The sequence below is a fragment of the Coregonus clupeaformis genome, chromosome 1 (genome assembly GCF_020615455.1).
Source record: "Coregonus clupeaformis isolate EN_2021a chromosome 1, ASM2061545v1, whole genome shotgun sequence".
Classification (NCBI taxonomy): Eukaryota; Metazoa; Chordata; class Actinopteri; order Salmoniformes; family Salmonidae; genus Coregonus; species Coregonus clupeaformis.
In genome coordinates this window covers 96,829,910-96,847,753 of record NC_059192.1, presented here as the reverse complement: position 1 = coordinate 96,847,753, position 17,844 = coordinate 96,829,910, and the positions used below count along the sequence as shown (strand labels likewise).

The 17,844-nt window shown below is 43.3% G+C and overlaps 1 protein-coding gene across 2 annotated transcripts in view; it reads left to right on the top strand.

The window, feature by feature from the left end:
- Positions 1-810: 810 nt before the first annotated feature.
- LOC121578043 (delta-type opioid receptor-like) overlaps positions 811-17,844 on the top strand; it is a 28,605-nt gene continuing 11,571 nt past the window's right edge. For both annotated transcript variants that reach the window (XM_045225204.1, XM_041892119.1), the window contains exon 1: positions 811-1,222. In XM_045225204.1, the coding sequence (XP_045081139.1) occupies positions 978-1,222 (245 nt within the window). In that variant the 5' untranslated portion in view covers positions 811-977. The remainder of the gene's footprint in view (positions 1,223-17,844) is intronic.

The following is a 17,844-nucleotide window of genomic DNA, read 5'->3' as shown; positions in this document are numbered from 1 at the left end:
GAACAGTGGGTACCAAACCTCTTTCACTTACACATGGTGGCCCCGTGTAGCTCAGTTGGTAGAGCATGGCGCTTGCAACGCCTGGGTTGTGGGTTCGATTCCCACGGGGGGCCAGTATGAGAATGTATGCTCTCACTAACTGTAAGTCGCTCTGGATAAGAGTGTCTGTAAAAACGTAAATAATGCAATTACAATGCAACACAAAACATTGAGTATAAGAATATCTCAAATCATTCTACAAGCAAAAAATGAGATTACGTGTGTAGAAGTGTTATGTGTGATCTACTGTGTAGATATGTCATCAAGCATTACACTGGACTAAGAGTTAGTGAAACCTTGTCTAATGCTTTGACTTCTGGTGCACTTGTTGCTTAGTAGGATACGCACAACTACCACCTCCTCCACTGCCCTCATTCATCACCACCACCATTTTGTACAATTGTAGCCTATATCTTTCTGATATTTGTAGCTTGCTACTAGCCTACACTTTCAACTAGACTTTCACTTGTAGCCTATAGGCCAGGGTCTACAGCTGTGCTTCAGATTGACCTGCCGCGGTTGGGTTGGAGTCTGGAAAATGTATGCAGTCTACTGTAACGCACTTACGTTAAATCATTTAAAATAATTATATACAGGCAATTACCACTTTCTAACGCCCGTGCATCAGGTCAGGTGGTTCATGGAGTGACGTCATTTTGCTTGATAAATTGAGAAAAAGTACTAGGTGAAATTGGTAAAATGCATTCATGTTCATCCACGTCCAGTAACTCGTGTTTATGGTACTTAACTTGGTGTGACACAAAAGCGCCTTCAAACTCACACGGTGCAGCCTGGAAGGTGAGAGAATCATTCCGAGATTTCTTGTCCTGAGCGCCTCAGCCCGGACAGCTTCAGTGGACCTGCAACAGAAAGTGATACAGCAAGCCACGCCAGCGAAAGCCTACACTTCAAATCGACGCATTATTATTCAGTGGACAATGGAAAGCGGTGGCAACACGTCGGACATTCCGTATCATTTCTCACATTTGGCCATGATGAACAGTAGTGTTTTTTGTCGGAATTTCAGCGATAACGTGAGTCTGGATGCCAAATGTGAGAGAACAGACAACCTGGCCAAAGACTCGACACCAGTGATCATCGCGATTATAATCACGACTCTTTACTCTATAGTGTGTGTGCTTGGTCTGGTCGGGAACGTGCTCGTCATGTATGTCATTATCAGGTAAGATATCACAAACTAATCACAGGTTTTATAGTCTACACTGCCCTGACAATTGTAAATCCTAGCCTAGTCTAGGTTAGTCTTTGAAAAGTAATAGGAAAGTCAATTGACAGTAATCCGCCATAAAAAGGGACACCATGAGTAACTTGTTGCCATTTAAATAATGTAGAATTTTATGTGGTAAATTAAAAGAAACAGGTTGTTGATAGACGAATATGGCACCATGCTCAATAATTATTCTGAACAGAGCATGTGAAGGAATGGCACCGGGAGTGAGGCGCAGGTAAATCATGATATTTACCAGCAAATTGCTACATTATTTAGCCTGTGTAATTCATTAGGGAATTCATTACAACATGTGCTGAAGGCCATCATAAAAAAAAGAAGCATATTGCAAACATTTTGTCAATAGACTATCAGAGCATTGCACCATGTGTAATTTCATGTAGCCTAGTCTGAACAAAATGCTACAAGAGAGAGCATTGCAATCACATGTTAATCAGACAATTACAACTTGTCAGTTATGAACTAATTTGGATTCGGCTGTAATGCAACGGATTTCCAGTCCCTCATGGAGTCACCATCATAACGTTAGCTGTCAAAGAAACCATTGATGTGGCACAGTAGGAACAATTGGCTACATGTGAGTTTGACATTATTTGTCATTATTGGTATTTAACTCTCATAAACACTTTACTTTGAGAACATATAGAGATATTTTAAGGAGCATATGCCCCAAAATGCATGTCAAATTGGCCAGAAAAATTACAAGGCCTGTTATTTTGCAATAATATTAAAGCAAAACACAGTAATTACAGTGTAGTAGTAGGCTTAACAGGTAGAATGTAACAATGTTATTACACAGAACCTGGCTAAATGTCTTAACAGGCTTGTGAGAGAAGCTATCGGCTAGCCATTTTGGACCGGTGGTTTGAATCATGGTCTAGGCGAAGGTTCGCAAGTATGGCCCCGCAATTTTTTTTTTTATATTTTTTTTTTTTTTTTTTTTTTTTAGGTTTTGGTTAACTGAATTGACAAGAGGTTGACGTTTTGAAAAGAGAGGGATATAGTGTGTGGTGGAAGGGTGGGTTAGTGTGGGTGTGTGAGAAGGAGAGGGAGAAATGTACTCCTGAGTGGCGCAGTGGTCTAAGGCACTGCATCGCAGTGCTAACTCTGCCACTAGAGATCCTTGTTCGAATCCAGGCTCTGTCGCAGCCGGCCGCGACCGGGAGACTCATGGGCGGCGCACAATTGGCCCAGCGTCGTCCAGGGTAGGGGAGGGAATGGCCGGCAGGGATGTAGCTCAGTTGATCGAGCATGGCGTTTGCAACGCCAGGGTTGTGGGTTCGATTCCCACGGGGGGCCAGTATAAAAAAATTAATATACAGTCATGGCCAAAATTGTTGGCACCCCTGAAATTTTTCCAGAAAATGAAGTATTTCTCACAGAAAAGTATTGAAATTACACATGTTTTGCTATGCACATGTTTATTTCCTTTGTGTGTATTGGAATAACACAAAAAAAAACAGGAAAAAAGCAAATTTGACATAATTTCACACAAAACTAAAAAAATGGGCCGGACAAAGTTATTGGCACCCTTTCAAAATTGTGGATAAATAAGTTTGTTCCAAGCATGTGATGCTCCTTTAAACTCACCTGGGGCAAGTAACAGGTGTGGGCAATCTAAAAATCACACCTGAAAGCAGATAAAAAGGAGAGAAGTTGACTCAGTCTTTGCATTGTGTTTCTGTGTGTGCCACACTAAGCATGGAGAACAGAAAGAGGAAAAGAGAACTGTCTGAGGACTTGAGAACCAAAATTGTGGAAAAATATCAACAATCTCAAGGTTACAAGTCCATCTCCAGAGATCTAGATGTTCCTTTGTCCACAGTGCGCAACATGATCAAGAAGTTTGCAACCCATGGCACTGTAGCTAATCTCCCTGGACGTGGACGGAAGAGAAAAATTGATGAAAGGTTGCAACGCAGGATAGTCCGGATGGTGGATAAGCAGCCCCAAACAAGTTCCAAAGAAATTCAAGCTGTCCTGCAGGCTCAGGGTGCATCAGTGTCAGCGCGAACTATACGTCGAAATTTGAATGAAATGAAACGCTATGGCAGGAGACCCAGGAGGACCCCACTGCTGACACAGAGACATAAAAAAGCAAGACTACAGTTTGCCAAAATGTACATGAGTAAGCCAAATTCCTTCTGGGAGAACGTCTTATGGACAGATGAGACCAAGATAGAGCTTTTTGGTAAAGCACATCGTTCTACTGTTTACCGAAAATGTAATGAAGCCTTCAAAGAAAAGAACACAGTACCTACAGTCAAATATGGTGGAGGTTCAAAGATGTTTTGGGGTTGTTTTGCTGCCTCTGGCACTGGGTGCCTTGACTGTGTGCAAGGCATCATGAAATCTGAGGATTACCAAAGGATTTTGGGTCGCAATGTAGGGCCCAGTGTCAGAAAGCTGGGTTTGCGTCCGAGATCATGGGTCTTCCAGCAGGACAATGACCCCAAACATACTTCAAAAAGCACCCAGAAATGGATGGCAACAAAGCGCTGGAGAGTTCTGAAGTGGCCAGCAATGAGTCCAGATCTTAATCCCATTGAACACCTGTGGAGAGATCTTAAAATTGCTGTTGGGAAAAGGCACCCATCCAATATGAGAGACCTGGAGCAGTTTGCAAAAGAAGAGTGGTCCAAAATTCCGGGTGAGAGGTGTAAGAAGCTTATTGATGGTTATAGGAAGCGACTGATTTCAGTTATTTTTTCCAAAGGGTGTGCAACTAAATATTAAGTTAAGGGTGCCAATCATTTTGTCCGGCCCATTTTTTGAGTTTTGTGTGAAATTATGTCAAATTGGCTTTTTTCCTGTTTTTTTTGTGTTATTCCAATACACACAAAGGAAATAAACATGTGCATAGCAAAACATGTGTAATTTCAATACTTTTCTGTGAGAAATACTTCATTTTCTGGAAAAATTTCAGGGGTGCCAACAATTTTGGCCATGACTGTATATATGTATTCACTAACTGTAAGTCGCTCTGGATAAGAGCGTCTGCTAAATGACTAAAATGTAAATGTAGGTAGAATGTAACAATGTTATTACACGGAACCTGGATAAATGTCTTAACAGGTAGAACGTAACAATGTTATTACACAGAACCTGGCTAAATGTCTTAACAGGTAGAATGTAACAATGTTATTACACAGAACCTGGCTAAATGTCAGTATTAGGGTATTAGGGTCACTGATTGTGCAGTGGGACCTCACCACTCAAGAAGGACTTTTCCCACTAGAAGGACTTGGTGTAGGCCATACTATGGCCTATACCCTTTCACAGAAACAATATTCACTAGGGTAATGGCTCATTAGAAATGTATTGCATGTGTAGCCCGTGATATGCCCTTTTGAGACTGAGCAGCAATCTGGCCTGCATGGAGACATTGAGAGGATGGATTGGCTACGAGACTGCTGATAGCTTTCCGATTTACATGTTACTTTGTTACCGGTCCCAGCATGCGTCACACCATTTTCTATACAGATATAATATATTTTAGTCACAGGTGTTGAATGAAGGGAGCTCATGCATCTTTTAGCACGCTGTTGACAGAGATGTGTTTTTAATTAAACAGCTTCATTAATGTCCTTCATATTATACCCAAGGTGTTAAGAGCTTAAAGCCTTGAATCAGTTGAGGATATCCAGTCACCAGCCACAATCCCACACTGGAATTGAAAGATGCTCAAGGCCAGCAGTAAATCAATGCTGTTTCTCAGAAATGTCTTCCTCAGCCGGGGTGGCCTTAGTAGGACATCAGCATTCGTCTGCTTCATTTATTCTTTGATCAATAAGAGGAATGACGCCCAACTGATCTCTGCTGATACAGTAGTCTAAGACTCCTGGGTAGAGTTCAGTCTTATCCAGACATACAGTTGGAAGAAGTCCAACGATAAAGTCGGAAGTTTACAAACACATTTACATTTACATTTACAAACACCTTACCCAAATACATTTAAACTCAGTTTTTCACTGTTCCTGACATTTAATTCTAGTAAGAATTCCCTGTCTTAGGTCAGTTAGGATCACCACTTTATTTTAAGAATGTGAAATGTCAGAATAATAGAGAGAATGATTTATTTAAGCTTTTATTTATTTCGTCACATTCCCAGTGGGTCAGAAGCTTACATACACTCAATTAGTATTTGCTAGCATTGCCTTTAAATTGTTTAACTTGGGTCAAACGTTTCGGGTAGCCTTCTACAAGCTTCCCACAATAAGTTTGGTGAATTTTGGCCCATTCCTCCTGACAGAGCTGGTGTAACTGAGTCAGGTTTGTAGGCCTCCTTGCTCGCACACGCTTTTTCAGTTCTGCCCACAAATGTTCTATAGGCTTGAGGTCAGGGCTTTGTGATGGCCACTCCAATACCTTGACTGTGTTGTCCTTAAGCCATTTTGCCACAACTTTGGAAGTATGCTTGGGGTCATTGTCCATTTGGAAGACCCATTTGCGACCAAGCTTTAACTTCCTGACTGATGTCTTGAGATGTTGCTTCAATATAGCCACATAATTTTCCTTCCTCATGATGCCATCTATTTTGTGAAGTGCACCAGTCCCTCCTGCAGCAAAGCACCCCCATGCTTCACGGTTGGGATGGTGTTCTTCTGCTTGCAAGCATCCCCCTTTTTCCTCCAAACATAATGATGGTCATTATGGCCAAACAGTTCTATTTTTGTTTTATCAGACCAGAGCACATTTCTCCAAAAAGTATGATCTTTGTCCCCATGTGCAGTTGCAAACCATAGTCTGGCTTTTTTATGGTGGTCTTGGAGCAGTGGCTTCTTCCTTGCTGAGCGGCCTTTCAGGTTATGTCGATATAGGACTCGTTTTACTGTGGATATAGATACTTTTGTACCTGTTTCCTCCAGCATCTTCACAAGGTCCTTTGCTGTTGTTCTGGGATTGATTTGCACTTTTCGCACCAAAGTACGTTCATCTCTAGGAGACAGAACACGTCTCCTTCCTGAGCGGTATAACGGCTGCATGGTCCCATTGTGTTTATACTTGCGTACTATTGTTTGTACAGATGAACGTGGTACCTTCAGGCATTTGGAAATTGCTCCCAAGGATGAACCAGACTTGTGGAGGTCTACCATTGTTTTTTCTGAGGTCTTGGCTGATTTCTTTTGATTTTCCCATGATTTCAAGCAAAGAGGCACTGAGTTTGAAGGTAGGCCTTGAAATACATCCACAGGTACACCTCCAATTGACTCAAATTATGTCAATTAGCCTATCAGAAGCTTCTAAAGCCATGACATCATTTTCTGGAATTTTCCCTAGCTGTTTAAAGGCACAGTCAACTTAGTGTATGTAAACTTCTGATCCACTGGAATTGTGATACAGTGAATTATAAGTGAAATAATTTGTCTGTAAACAATTGTTGGAAAAATTACTTGTGTCATGCACAAAGTAGATGTCCTAACCGTCTTGCCAAAACTATAGTTTGTTAACAAGAAATTTGTGGAGTGGTTGAAAAACGAGTTTGAATGACTCCAACCTAAGTGTATGTAAACTTCTGACTTAAACTGTACTAGTCCCTTTGCTTGTCCAATAAGAACACAGATATTCATTTTTCACAGCACAAGTTTCATTACGGTGTTCGCTACTGAACATGAGCCACATTGCCAGACTATGACCCTGAGGCATGTAAGCTACTTTAAGCACAACCTCAAGAGAGTCAACTCCCTTGGGGTATTCAGAATACACTCACAAAGTCCTCCATTTACCCCAATAAACACCGGGGCGGTGAACTGATTGGCATTATGATTCAACTTTTTTTTTAAAGACAAGTAGCTTGAGATTGCCGTGTATAACTCGTGCAAATCTTGCATTGACGTCAATGCATGATGTAGTTAGTCATTCCTATCTCAAATTAGGATTCCTTCCTAAGTGCAGACCAACTTAATAGCTCTAGTAACTGCAAAGAACTGTTGAACCTTTATGTGTTAAAAGCAGCTACACGGTGGATAACTTTCATGCCATTAACAACGACACCTGACCCACCCTCAAGCTTCCACCAGATCAGCGCTTATATCCAGAAACTCTCACTAGCACAAACAAATGACAATCAGTGTCACCCACAGAATGATATCTGCACGCTCATGTGGAAAATCAATTCTAGTTGGCAGAAGAACTGCAGGAAACCGCAGGGAAAATAGTGCAGAGTGCTTTTTGTTGTCATGGAGACACCCAGGCTTTCTCTCCGACCATCCCTTCCCCCAGCCAGCCTACCAGCAAGAGCAGAGCGTGTTTCCTCCCTTACAGCACTATAAAACACCACGTGTGATCCATTCCCTGAATTGCTTTTAACACTTACATTTTTGGGTCACAAGCAACGCATTCAAAAGGGTCCTGTACCCTTCATGGTCATATGTTCCTTGATGAACAAAAAGGTGGGTCATTGTTGTCAGTCTAGTGCTTGTTTTGTTATCATCATTTTGTAGTGTGCAAAGCATGACGAGATTCAGGCTAAAATGTCCCTCTATGTAAAAACAACATTATTTTGATTAGTAAAGATGTATCATTTAAATTGTCCTCTTATCAACAGGTTGCTACAATGTATGCCTAATACGTCAGGTCCAACTCCTTTAGTATATAAAGGAGGGTTCTGAGCTTATTTTCCTGTAAGTGTTACCTGATCGATCATTGAACAACTCTTCAGTAATAACATGTCTCACTGTGTTGGGCTCAATATGTTGACTCTCCTTATGTCACACTGTGTTGGGCTCAATATGTTGACTCTCCTTATGTCTCACTGTGTTGGGCTCAATATGTTGACTCTCCTTATGTCACACTGTGTTGGGCTCAATATGTTGACTCTCCTTATGTCACACTGTGTTGGGCTCAATATCTTGACTCTCCTTATGTCACATTGTGTTGGGCTCAATATGTTGACTCTCCTTATGTTTGGCTAATCACCACTGCCCCGATGCAAGCACCAGTTAGCCTCGAGCTAGCCTAGAGCCAGGCCCATATCCCAGCTATCTACCTCTCGGTCTACCGGACGGGAGTAGCCAGCTAACTAGCTAGTTGCTATTAGCTACCGTTAGCGGTTTTTCACCATTGTCCGTGGCCTGCACCACCTACCAGCCAGCTCTAGCCTGGACTATTATTCGGCCAGTCTGCACTGTCTGCACAGCGCATTATCGAACCAGAACATATCAGTTTTTCTGCTGGAATCACTGAATCACTGGACCTTTAACACCGGATTCATCGCTACCAGCTAGCTGCAACAAAATGGACGTTGTGGTTTGGCTAATCAGCCTGAGCTAGGCCCATCTCCCGGCTATCTACCTCTCTGTCAACCGGACGGGACCACCTAGTGTTGACACGGATCCCCGCCGATCCAACACGACTGGTCTGCCGACGAAATCGTCTCATGTGGTTACAACAGGCTTCCCGTTACGACGTCAACCACAAAGATTCCATCTGCTAGCCCCGGCCCGCTAGCACACGCTAGCCATGGCCTCTTGCTCGCTAGTGCTTTAGCAGCCCCTGAACTACCTCTGAACTATCCTATTGCTGTTCACCGGACCTTATGATAACTCAGCTATACAGCTGATGCCTGCTGGACTGTTCCTTTTTACGGTACCGCATCCTGTTTATGTTTAGCCTCAGCCCAAACTGTGTCGCCATTACCAGCTGTTGTCTTAGCTCTCTCAAATTACACCTGTGATTGCTTTATGCCTCTCTCCCATGTCAATATGGTTTGCTTATTGCTGTTTCGGTTATTTCTTATCGTACTATTTCACTGTAGATCCCCCAGCCCAGCTAAACCTGCCTTAGATAGCTCCTTTGTTCCACCCCCCATACACGCGGAGACCGACTCAATCGGTGCCTCCAGTGATGCTATCTCTTTCATTGTTACCCAACGCTTAGGTTTACCTCCACTTTACTGTACATAATGCCCTGAATCTTTTCTACAACGCCCGGAAATCTGCCCCCTTTATTCTATGTACCCAACGCACTAGAAGACCAGTTCTTAAAGCCTTTAGCCGTATCCTTATTCTAGTCCTCCTCTGTTCCTCTGGTGATGTAGAGGCTAACCCAGGCCCTGCAGCCCTCAGTATTACTCCTACTCCCCAGGCGCTATCATTTGTTGACTTCTGTAACTGTAAAAACCTTGGTTTCTTGCATGTTAATATCAGAAGTCTCCTTCCTAAGTTTGAGTTATTCACTGCGTTAGCACACTCCGCCAACCCTGATGTTCTAGCAGTATCTGAATCCTGGCTTAGGAAGGCCACCAAAAATTCTGAAATTTCCATCCCCAACTATAAAATTTTCCGTCTAGATAGAACTGCCAAAGGGGGTGGAGTTGCAATCTACTGTAGAGATAGCCTGCAGAGCTCTATCATACCATCCAGGTCTGTGCCCAAACAGTTTGAGCTTCTACTTCTAAAAATCCACCTTTCCAGAAATAAGTCTCTCACTGTTGCCGCTTGCTACAGACCCCCCTCAGCCCCCAGCTGTGCCCTGGACACCATATGTGAATTGATTGCCCCCCATTTATCCTCAGAGTTCGTACTGCTTGGTGACCTAAATTGGGATATGCTTAACACCCCGGCCATCCTACAATCCAAACTATATGCCCTCAATCTCACACAAATTATCAACGAACCTACCAGGTACAACCCTAAATCCGTAAACATGGGTACCCTCATAGATATCATCCTGACTAACTTACCCTCTAAATACACCTCCGCTGTCTTCAACCAGGATCTCAGCGATCACTGCCTTATTGCCTGCGTCCGTAACGGGTCCGCGGTCAAACGACCACCCCTCATCACTGTCAAACGCTCCCTAAAACACTTTAGCGAGCAGGCCTTCCTAATTGACCTGGCCCAGGTATCCTGGATAGATATAGATCGCATTCCGTCAGTAGAGGATGCCTGGTTGTTCTTTAAAAGTAATTTCCTCTCAATCTTAAATAAACATGCCCCATTCAAAAAAGACAGAACTAGGAACAGATATAGCCCCTGGTTCTCCTCAGACTTGACTGCCCTTGACCAGCACAAAAACATCCTGTGGCGTACTGCATTAGCATCAAATAGCCCCCGCGATATGCAACTTTTCAGGGAAGTTAGGAACCAATATACACAAGCAGTCAGGAAAGCAAAGGCTAACTTTTTCAAACAGAAATTTGCATCCTGTAGCACTAACTCCAAAAAGTTTTGGGACACTGTAAAGTCCATGGAGAATAAGAGCACTTCCTCCCAGCTTCCCACTGCACTGATGCTAGGAAACACTGTTACCACCGATAAATCTACAATAATCGAGAATTTCAACAAGCATTTTGCTACGGCTGGCCATGCGTTCCACCTGGCTACCACTACCCCGGCCACCAGCTCTGCACCCTCCGCTGCAACTTCCCCATGCCCCCCCCCCGCTTCTCGTTCACACAAATTCAGACAGCTGATGTCCTGAAAGAGCTGCAAAATCTGGACCCCTACAAATCAGCTGGGCTAGACAATCTGGACCCTTTCTTTCTAAAACTAGCTGCCGAAATTGTCGCAACCCCTATTACTAGCCTGTTCAACCTCTCTTTCGTAACGTCTGAGATCCCCAGAGATTGGAAAGCTGCCACGGTCATCCCCCTCTTCAAAGGGGGTGACACTCTAGATCCAAACTGTTACAGACCTATATCCATCCTGCCCTGCCTTTCGAAAGTATTTGAAAGCCAAGTTAACAAACAGATCACCGACCATTTCGAATCCCACCGTACCTTCTCCGCTATGCAATCCGGTATCCGAGCTGGTCATGGGTGCACTTCAGCCACGCTCAAGGTCCTAAGTGATATTATAACCGCGATCGATAATAGACAGTACTGTGCAGCCGTCTTCATCGACCTGGCCAAGGCTTTCAACTCTGTCAACCACCGCATTTTTATTGGCAGACTAAATAGCCTTGGTTTCTCAAATGACTGCCTCGCCTGGTTCACCAACTACTTCTCAGATAGAGTTCAATGTGTCAAATGGGAGGGCCTGTTGTCTGGACCTATGGCAGTCTCTATGGGGGTGCCACAGGGTTCAATTCTTGGGCCGAGACTTTTCTCCGTGTATATCAATGATGTCGCTCTTGCTGCTGGTGACTCTCAGATCCACCTCTACGCAGACGACACCATTCTGTATACATCTGGCCCTTCATTGGACACTGTGTTAACAAACCTCCAAACGAGCTTCAATGCCATACAACACTCCTTCAGTAGCCTCCAACTGCTCTTAAACACTAGTAAAACTAAATGCATGCACTTCAATCGAACGCTGCTGGCACCCGCCCACCCGACTAGAATCACTACTCTTGACGGGTCTGACCTAGAGTATGTGGACAACTACAAATACCTAGGTGTCTGGTTAGACTGTAAACTCTCCTTCCAGACTCACATTAAGAATCTCCAATCCAAAGTTAAATCTAGAATCTGCTTCCTATTTCGCAACAAAGCCTCCTTCACTCATGCTGCCAAACATGCCCTCGTAAAACTGACTATCCTACCGATCCTTGACTTCGGCGATGTCATTTACAAAATAGCCTCCAACACTCTACTCAGCAAATTGGATGTAGTCTATCACAGTGCCATCCGTTTTGTCTCCAAAGCCCCATACACTACCCACCACTGTGACCTGTACGCTCTTGTTGACTGGTCCTCACTACATGTTCGTCGTCAAACCCACTGGCTCCAGGCCATCTATAAATCACTGCTAGGCAAATCTCCGCCTTATCTTAGCTCATTGGTCACCATAGCAACACCCACCCGTAGTCTGCGCTCCAGCAGGTATATCTCACTGGTCATCCCCAAAGCCAACACCTCCTTTGGCCGCCATTCCTTCCAGTTCTCTGCTGCCAATGACTGGAACGAATTGCAAAAATCTCTGAAGCTGGAGACTTTTATCTCCCTCACTAACTTTAAGCATCAGTTGTCAAAGCACCTTACCGATCACTGCACCTGTACACAGCCCATCTGAAATTAGCCCACCCAACTACCTCATCCCTATATTGTTATTTATTTTGCTAATTTGCACCCCAGTATCTCTATTTGCACATAATCTCTTGCACATCTATCATTCCAGTGTTAATACTAATTGTAATTATTTTGCACTATAGCATATTTATTGCCTTACCTCCATAACTTGCTACATTTGCACATACTGTATATATATTTTCTGTTGTATTTTTTGACTTTATGTTTTTTACCCCATATGTAACTCTGTGTTGTTGTTTTTATCGCACTGCTTTGCTTTATCTTGGCCAGGTCGCAGTTGTAAATGAGAACTTGTTCTCAACTGGCTTACCTGGTTAAATAAAGGTGAAATAAAATAAATAAAATAAAAATGTCACACTGTGTTGGGCTCAATATGTTGGCTCTCCTTATGATTAACTCCAGAGGTCTGTTGGCAGGATGAAGCATGCAGGGCAATGTCCCTCTCCTTATGCTCGATTACCTTCTGTCTTTATTAAGGGAGATTAACAATATTGGTCTTGAAAGGTCAGCAGTGGTGAACAATTGCATTTCCACCATTGCCTCCCTCCCATAGGGATTGTCTTTCCTCAAGGTAAGATGAGGACAAGAACAGGACTGCTCCTGAACAGTAAATGTGTCTTCACAATATGATTGATAGTAATAGCTTTGTAAATGAATGCATGACTCACATTGATTCATTTTTTTTCTCCACTCATTATATAGTACAGATGTGGGATCGTAATTTGACCAGTTTCTCACAGCAACAGGAAATGTGAATTATTGTGTGAATTTTTATTAATGGACATTTTTGTAGGGGTTAGTACAAATCTAGTCTGACATTTTAAAGTGGAAGTTACACATTTTAGAAGCCTTTTAAACCACAAATACACTACAAGTTTGCATTTCCTGCTATGCAGGGTGATCAAATTAAGATAGCACATGTGTTCTTATCTTGGTTCTCTCCGCCATCGAAAGGATTACAATTCAGGAGATGGCGCTAAAAATGTCACACTACAGGAAAAAAAAGGTGGTTTTAATCAGACTCATTACTGTTTTCTTTGGCTCCTATATTAACTGTAGATTTTGTGATGATGGTTTTTGAGAGAACATGTCTTTGACAGTTTGACATTTCCAAATGAATAATGTATTGTCCCTTCGACAAAGCTTTTCAGTTTTAAAACGCTGGAAAAGGAAAGATGTCAGAGTCTAAATTGCCCACTTTACATTTGAATATTCATCAGAACTTTAACTTGTTTGTACCAAAGGAACTCAGCACATTGTTTCCCCTGCCATTATATAGGTGGGGTTCTATGGGTATTAAGGAAATTGATTTCAATTCAAATGTTTAAAGAGGACCATGTTGATTTTGGGGGGCTTTGGACCCCGCCTGAAAAACAACCTAGGATAAAAAATTTTATTTATTTATTTCACCTTTATTTAACTAGGTAGGCCAGTTGAGAACAAGTTCTCATTTACAACTGCGACCTGGCCAAGATAAAGCAAACAGTGCGATAAAAACAACAACAACACAGAGTTACATATGGGATAAACAAAAACGTACAGTCAATAACAAAATAGAAAATAGAAAATCTATATACAGTGTGTTCAAATGTAGTAAGTTATGGAGGTAAGGCAGGGAGTGGTCTGTAGCAAGCGGCAACAGTGATATACTTATTTCTGGAAAGGTGGATTTTTAGAAGTAGAAGCTCAAACTGTTTGGGCACAGACCTGGATAGTATGATAGAGCTCTGCAGGCTATCTCTACAGTAGATTGCAACTCCGCCCTTTTTGGCAGTTCTATCTAGATGGAAAATGTTGTAGTTCGGGATGGACATTTCTGAATTTTTGGTGGCCTTCCTAAGCCAGGATTCAGACACTGCTAGAACATCAGGGTTGGCAGAGTGTGCTAATGCAGTGAATAACTCAAACTTGGGGAGGAGGCTTCTGATGTTAACATGCAAGAAACCAAGGCTTTTACGGTTACAGAAGTCAACAAATGATAGCGCCTGGGGAGTGATACTGGGGGCTACAGGGCCTGGGTTAATCTCTACATCACCAGAGGAACAGAGGAGGAATAGAATAAGGATACGGCTAAAGGCTTTAAGAACTGGTCTTCTAGTGCGTTGGGTACAGAGAATAAATGGTGCAGATTTCCGGGCGTTGTAGAATAGATTCAGGGCATTATGTACAGACAATGATATGGAAGGATATGAGTACAGTGGAGGTAAACCTAAGCATTGGGTAACGATGAAAGAGATAGCATCACTGGAGGTACCGATTGAGCCGGTCTCCGCGTGTATGGGGGGTGGGACAAAGAAGCTATCTGAGGCAGGTTGAGCGGGACTGGGGGCTTTACAGTGAAATAGTACAATAACAACTAACCCAAAATAGCAATAGGCTAGGCATATTGACATGGGAGAGAGGCATAACGCCATCACAGGTGTTATTCGAGAGGGCTAAGACAACAACTGGTAATAGCGACAAAAGTTTGGGCTGAGGCTAAACAGATAAACAGGATGGGGTACCGTGTAAAGGAACAGTCCAGCGGGCATCAGATGTGTAGCTGAGTGATCATAAGGTCCAGTGAACAGCAATAGGTAAGTCCGGGAGCAGTTCGTAGGCTGCTACAGCACAGGCGAGCAGGAGGCACGGCTGTTGATTGCGTGTGCTAGCGGGCCGGTGCTAGCAGATGGATCTTCGTGGTGGTCGCAACGGGAAGCCTGTTGAAACCACATCAGACGATTACGTCAGCAGACCAGTCGTGATGGATCGGCGGGGCTCCGTGTCGACACTAGGAGGTCCCGTCCAGTTCAGAGAGAGGTGGATAGCAGGGAGATGGGCCTAGCTCGAGGCTAGCTCAAGGCTAATTGGTGCTAGCTTCTGGACAAGTGTTTATTAGTGGTGATTAGCCAACAACAACATCCATTCGGTTGCAGCTAGATAGTTGTTATGATCCAGTGTTAAGGTCTAGTAATTCAGTGATTCCGGCCGAAAATCCGAAATGCTCTGGGTCGATAGCACGCTGTGCAGACTGGCCGATAATTGTCCAGGCTAGAGCTGGCTGGTAGGTAGTGCAGGCCACGGACAGTGGTGAAGACCGCTAACGGTGGCTAATAGCAAGTAGCTAGTTAGCTGGCTAGTTTCAGCCGTGGGTTCTTGATAAAAGGTATGAAGAAATAATAGAATCCGTTCCACATTGGGTGAGGCGGGTTGCAGGAAAGTATATTTAGTTAAGGATGGAAAGTGAGATAGAGAAATATATACGATAAAAGACAAAAAAACAGGCTATTTGCAAGAGGACACAACATAATACACGACCGCACTGCTATACCATGTTGGGGAAAAAAAAAGAAACACTGTCTCTGCCTGAATGTAATGGAAGGTTGTATCAAAACAATTTTTTACTAACCCAAGATAGACCACAGCCTGTTGTTTCCAATGGGACCAAGTGAATCATAGTGGGCAGAACAAGTAAGGAGGAGGGCAGAGCCAAGCAGGAGCTAGGGAGATACTATTGGCGCGTTCTAGCATGTATTCGCATATTTATGTTAGGGAACGTATACTCTGTGAAGTACTCGTGTGCAATAACTCAATTCGCCCTTGAACTCCTTCTAAACAACACCATTTTTAGAAACTTTGGCAAAGGGTAAAGTTTACTAAAGTTAGTCCAGTCTGTTTGTAACAGATTTTAGTTTTGGGAACAGAAAACTGTATTGAGATTAAATGTTTAATCGATGAGAAAATGTGTAGAATGTCGGCCAAAATCCATCTCGCTCCATCCTCTCCCACTGCCAGCCACTGGGCTTCCATATTTGGTGTTGAATGGAAATGCCAACCGCATGCTTCAGATTCATACATCTGGTAAACATCTGGCTCATTGTTCTATCTGTGGCTGTATGATTTGATATGGGGAGAAGATGATCACAGAAAGTCAGAGGACATGTTCCGGTTGTTCCTTAGCAACAAGCCTTGATTGCTATAGGCTACTCTGCTGCGCTGTTTATGTGGTTATACTAGGTTACCATTCATTTCCTAAAATCAAACTGCATTTTGAGAGATAATCAGAACTAACCAATGTTTTGTATAAAGGCTCACCATGCCATAGTGTGTTGCTGCTGTATATTCATTGCCTATCCACACAATCTAGATGTTTTCACAAGAACGACATAAATTGCACTAGTGTGGCTCTGATGAGGATGGAGCTATTGTGAAAAGGCATGTTTACATCTGCTCTATGTCAGCTGTCACTATGCATGTGCATTAGGCCTTACAACATGCCATGCTCAAAGGCCACATGCAAGGCCGGCCCTAGCCTTTTGGGGTCCCTAAGCGAGATTTGGTTGCTGGGCCCCCCCACCTCACAGTCAAAACATTTTGGTGCCCCACCTCTTGACGACTGAGATAAAATGTACGTTTTAAAGTTAATTTCCTGCAATTTTGCACATTTTGCCATGGGGCGAGGAGACAATTCTGCAATTTTATGACAAATTTCATGCAATTCTACTCATTTTGCCATGGGGCAGAGATAATTTTTTTCTCTCCAGTTTTACAGCTAATTTCCTGCAATTCTACCCATTTTGCCACAACTTATGCCATGTTAATGATATCTGAGTGAGAATGGGGGCTCCCTGGAGGTCAGGGCCCCTGGGCACCTGCCCTGCGTGCCCGGTTGGTATTCGGCCATGATTACTACAAGTTTAGATAGCTGGCTAGACTAATTTACCAATCTAAAAATTGTTAGCTGACATGCCAGTTAAGTGACTGTCAATGACTGACATAACAAGAGAAAAACTGCTGATGGACAACCACATTTTGAAATTGCACCTTGTGCATTCTACTATTCTAACACTAAACATTTTTATTTTTTATTTTTTATTATTAAACAGTAAGTTGAGACCCCGACATAAGATTATGTCGCTTATGCCTGGAGCCGGCCGTGGCCATGTGTCAGCGGTGAATATCCCAAAGTATTTGCAAATCTGTTTCACTAGACATCACCCGCTGAATAATGAGAAAAGACAGATGCCTGCGCAGGGATATCTGCTCTATTTGATTCGAGGTAACTGCAAGCTGAGCGGACCATCACACTCAGTAATTGCAAAGGCAGTAGCCATGAGGCAGCTGAAGTGTTTTAGTGTTAAGCTGCTGTCTGTCTTAATCAGATGCTGTGATGGCTGTGCTCTCTCTTTCATAGCGAACTAGTTTCCACTGACTAGAGACAGACAGCACTGCTGTAGGAGGCCTCCTATACCATTTCTCCCTGCTACACACTCCCCTGCTGGGCGGCAGGTAGCCCAGCAGTTAAGAGCGTTGGGCCTGTAACCAAAAGGTCGCTGGTTTGAATCCCTGAGTCGACTATGTAAAAAATCTGTTGTGCCCTTGAGCAAGACACTTAACCCTAGTTGCTCTGGATAAGAGTGTCTGCTAAATGACTAAAATGTAAATGAAAGACCTTGGGCGGAAGACTTCTCCTCCAATACACTACAGCCACAGTCCATGGGAACAGGTTGTTGTGGTGGCTTCAAATGGATTTGTCCCCCAGCAGATGTTACAGAGGTGTGATGGCTATTGAATTCTAAGGGCCTGACTCACCCATAATCAC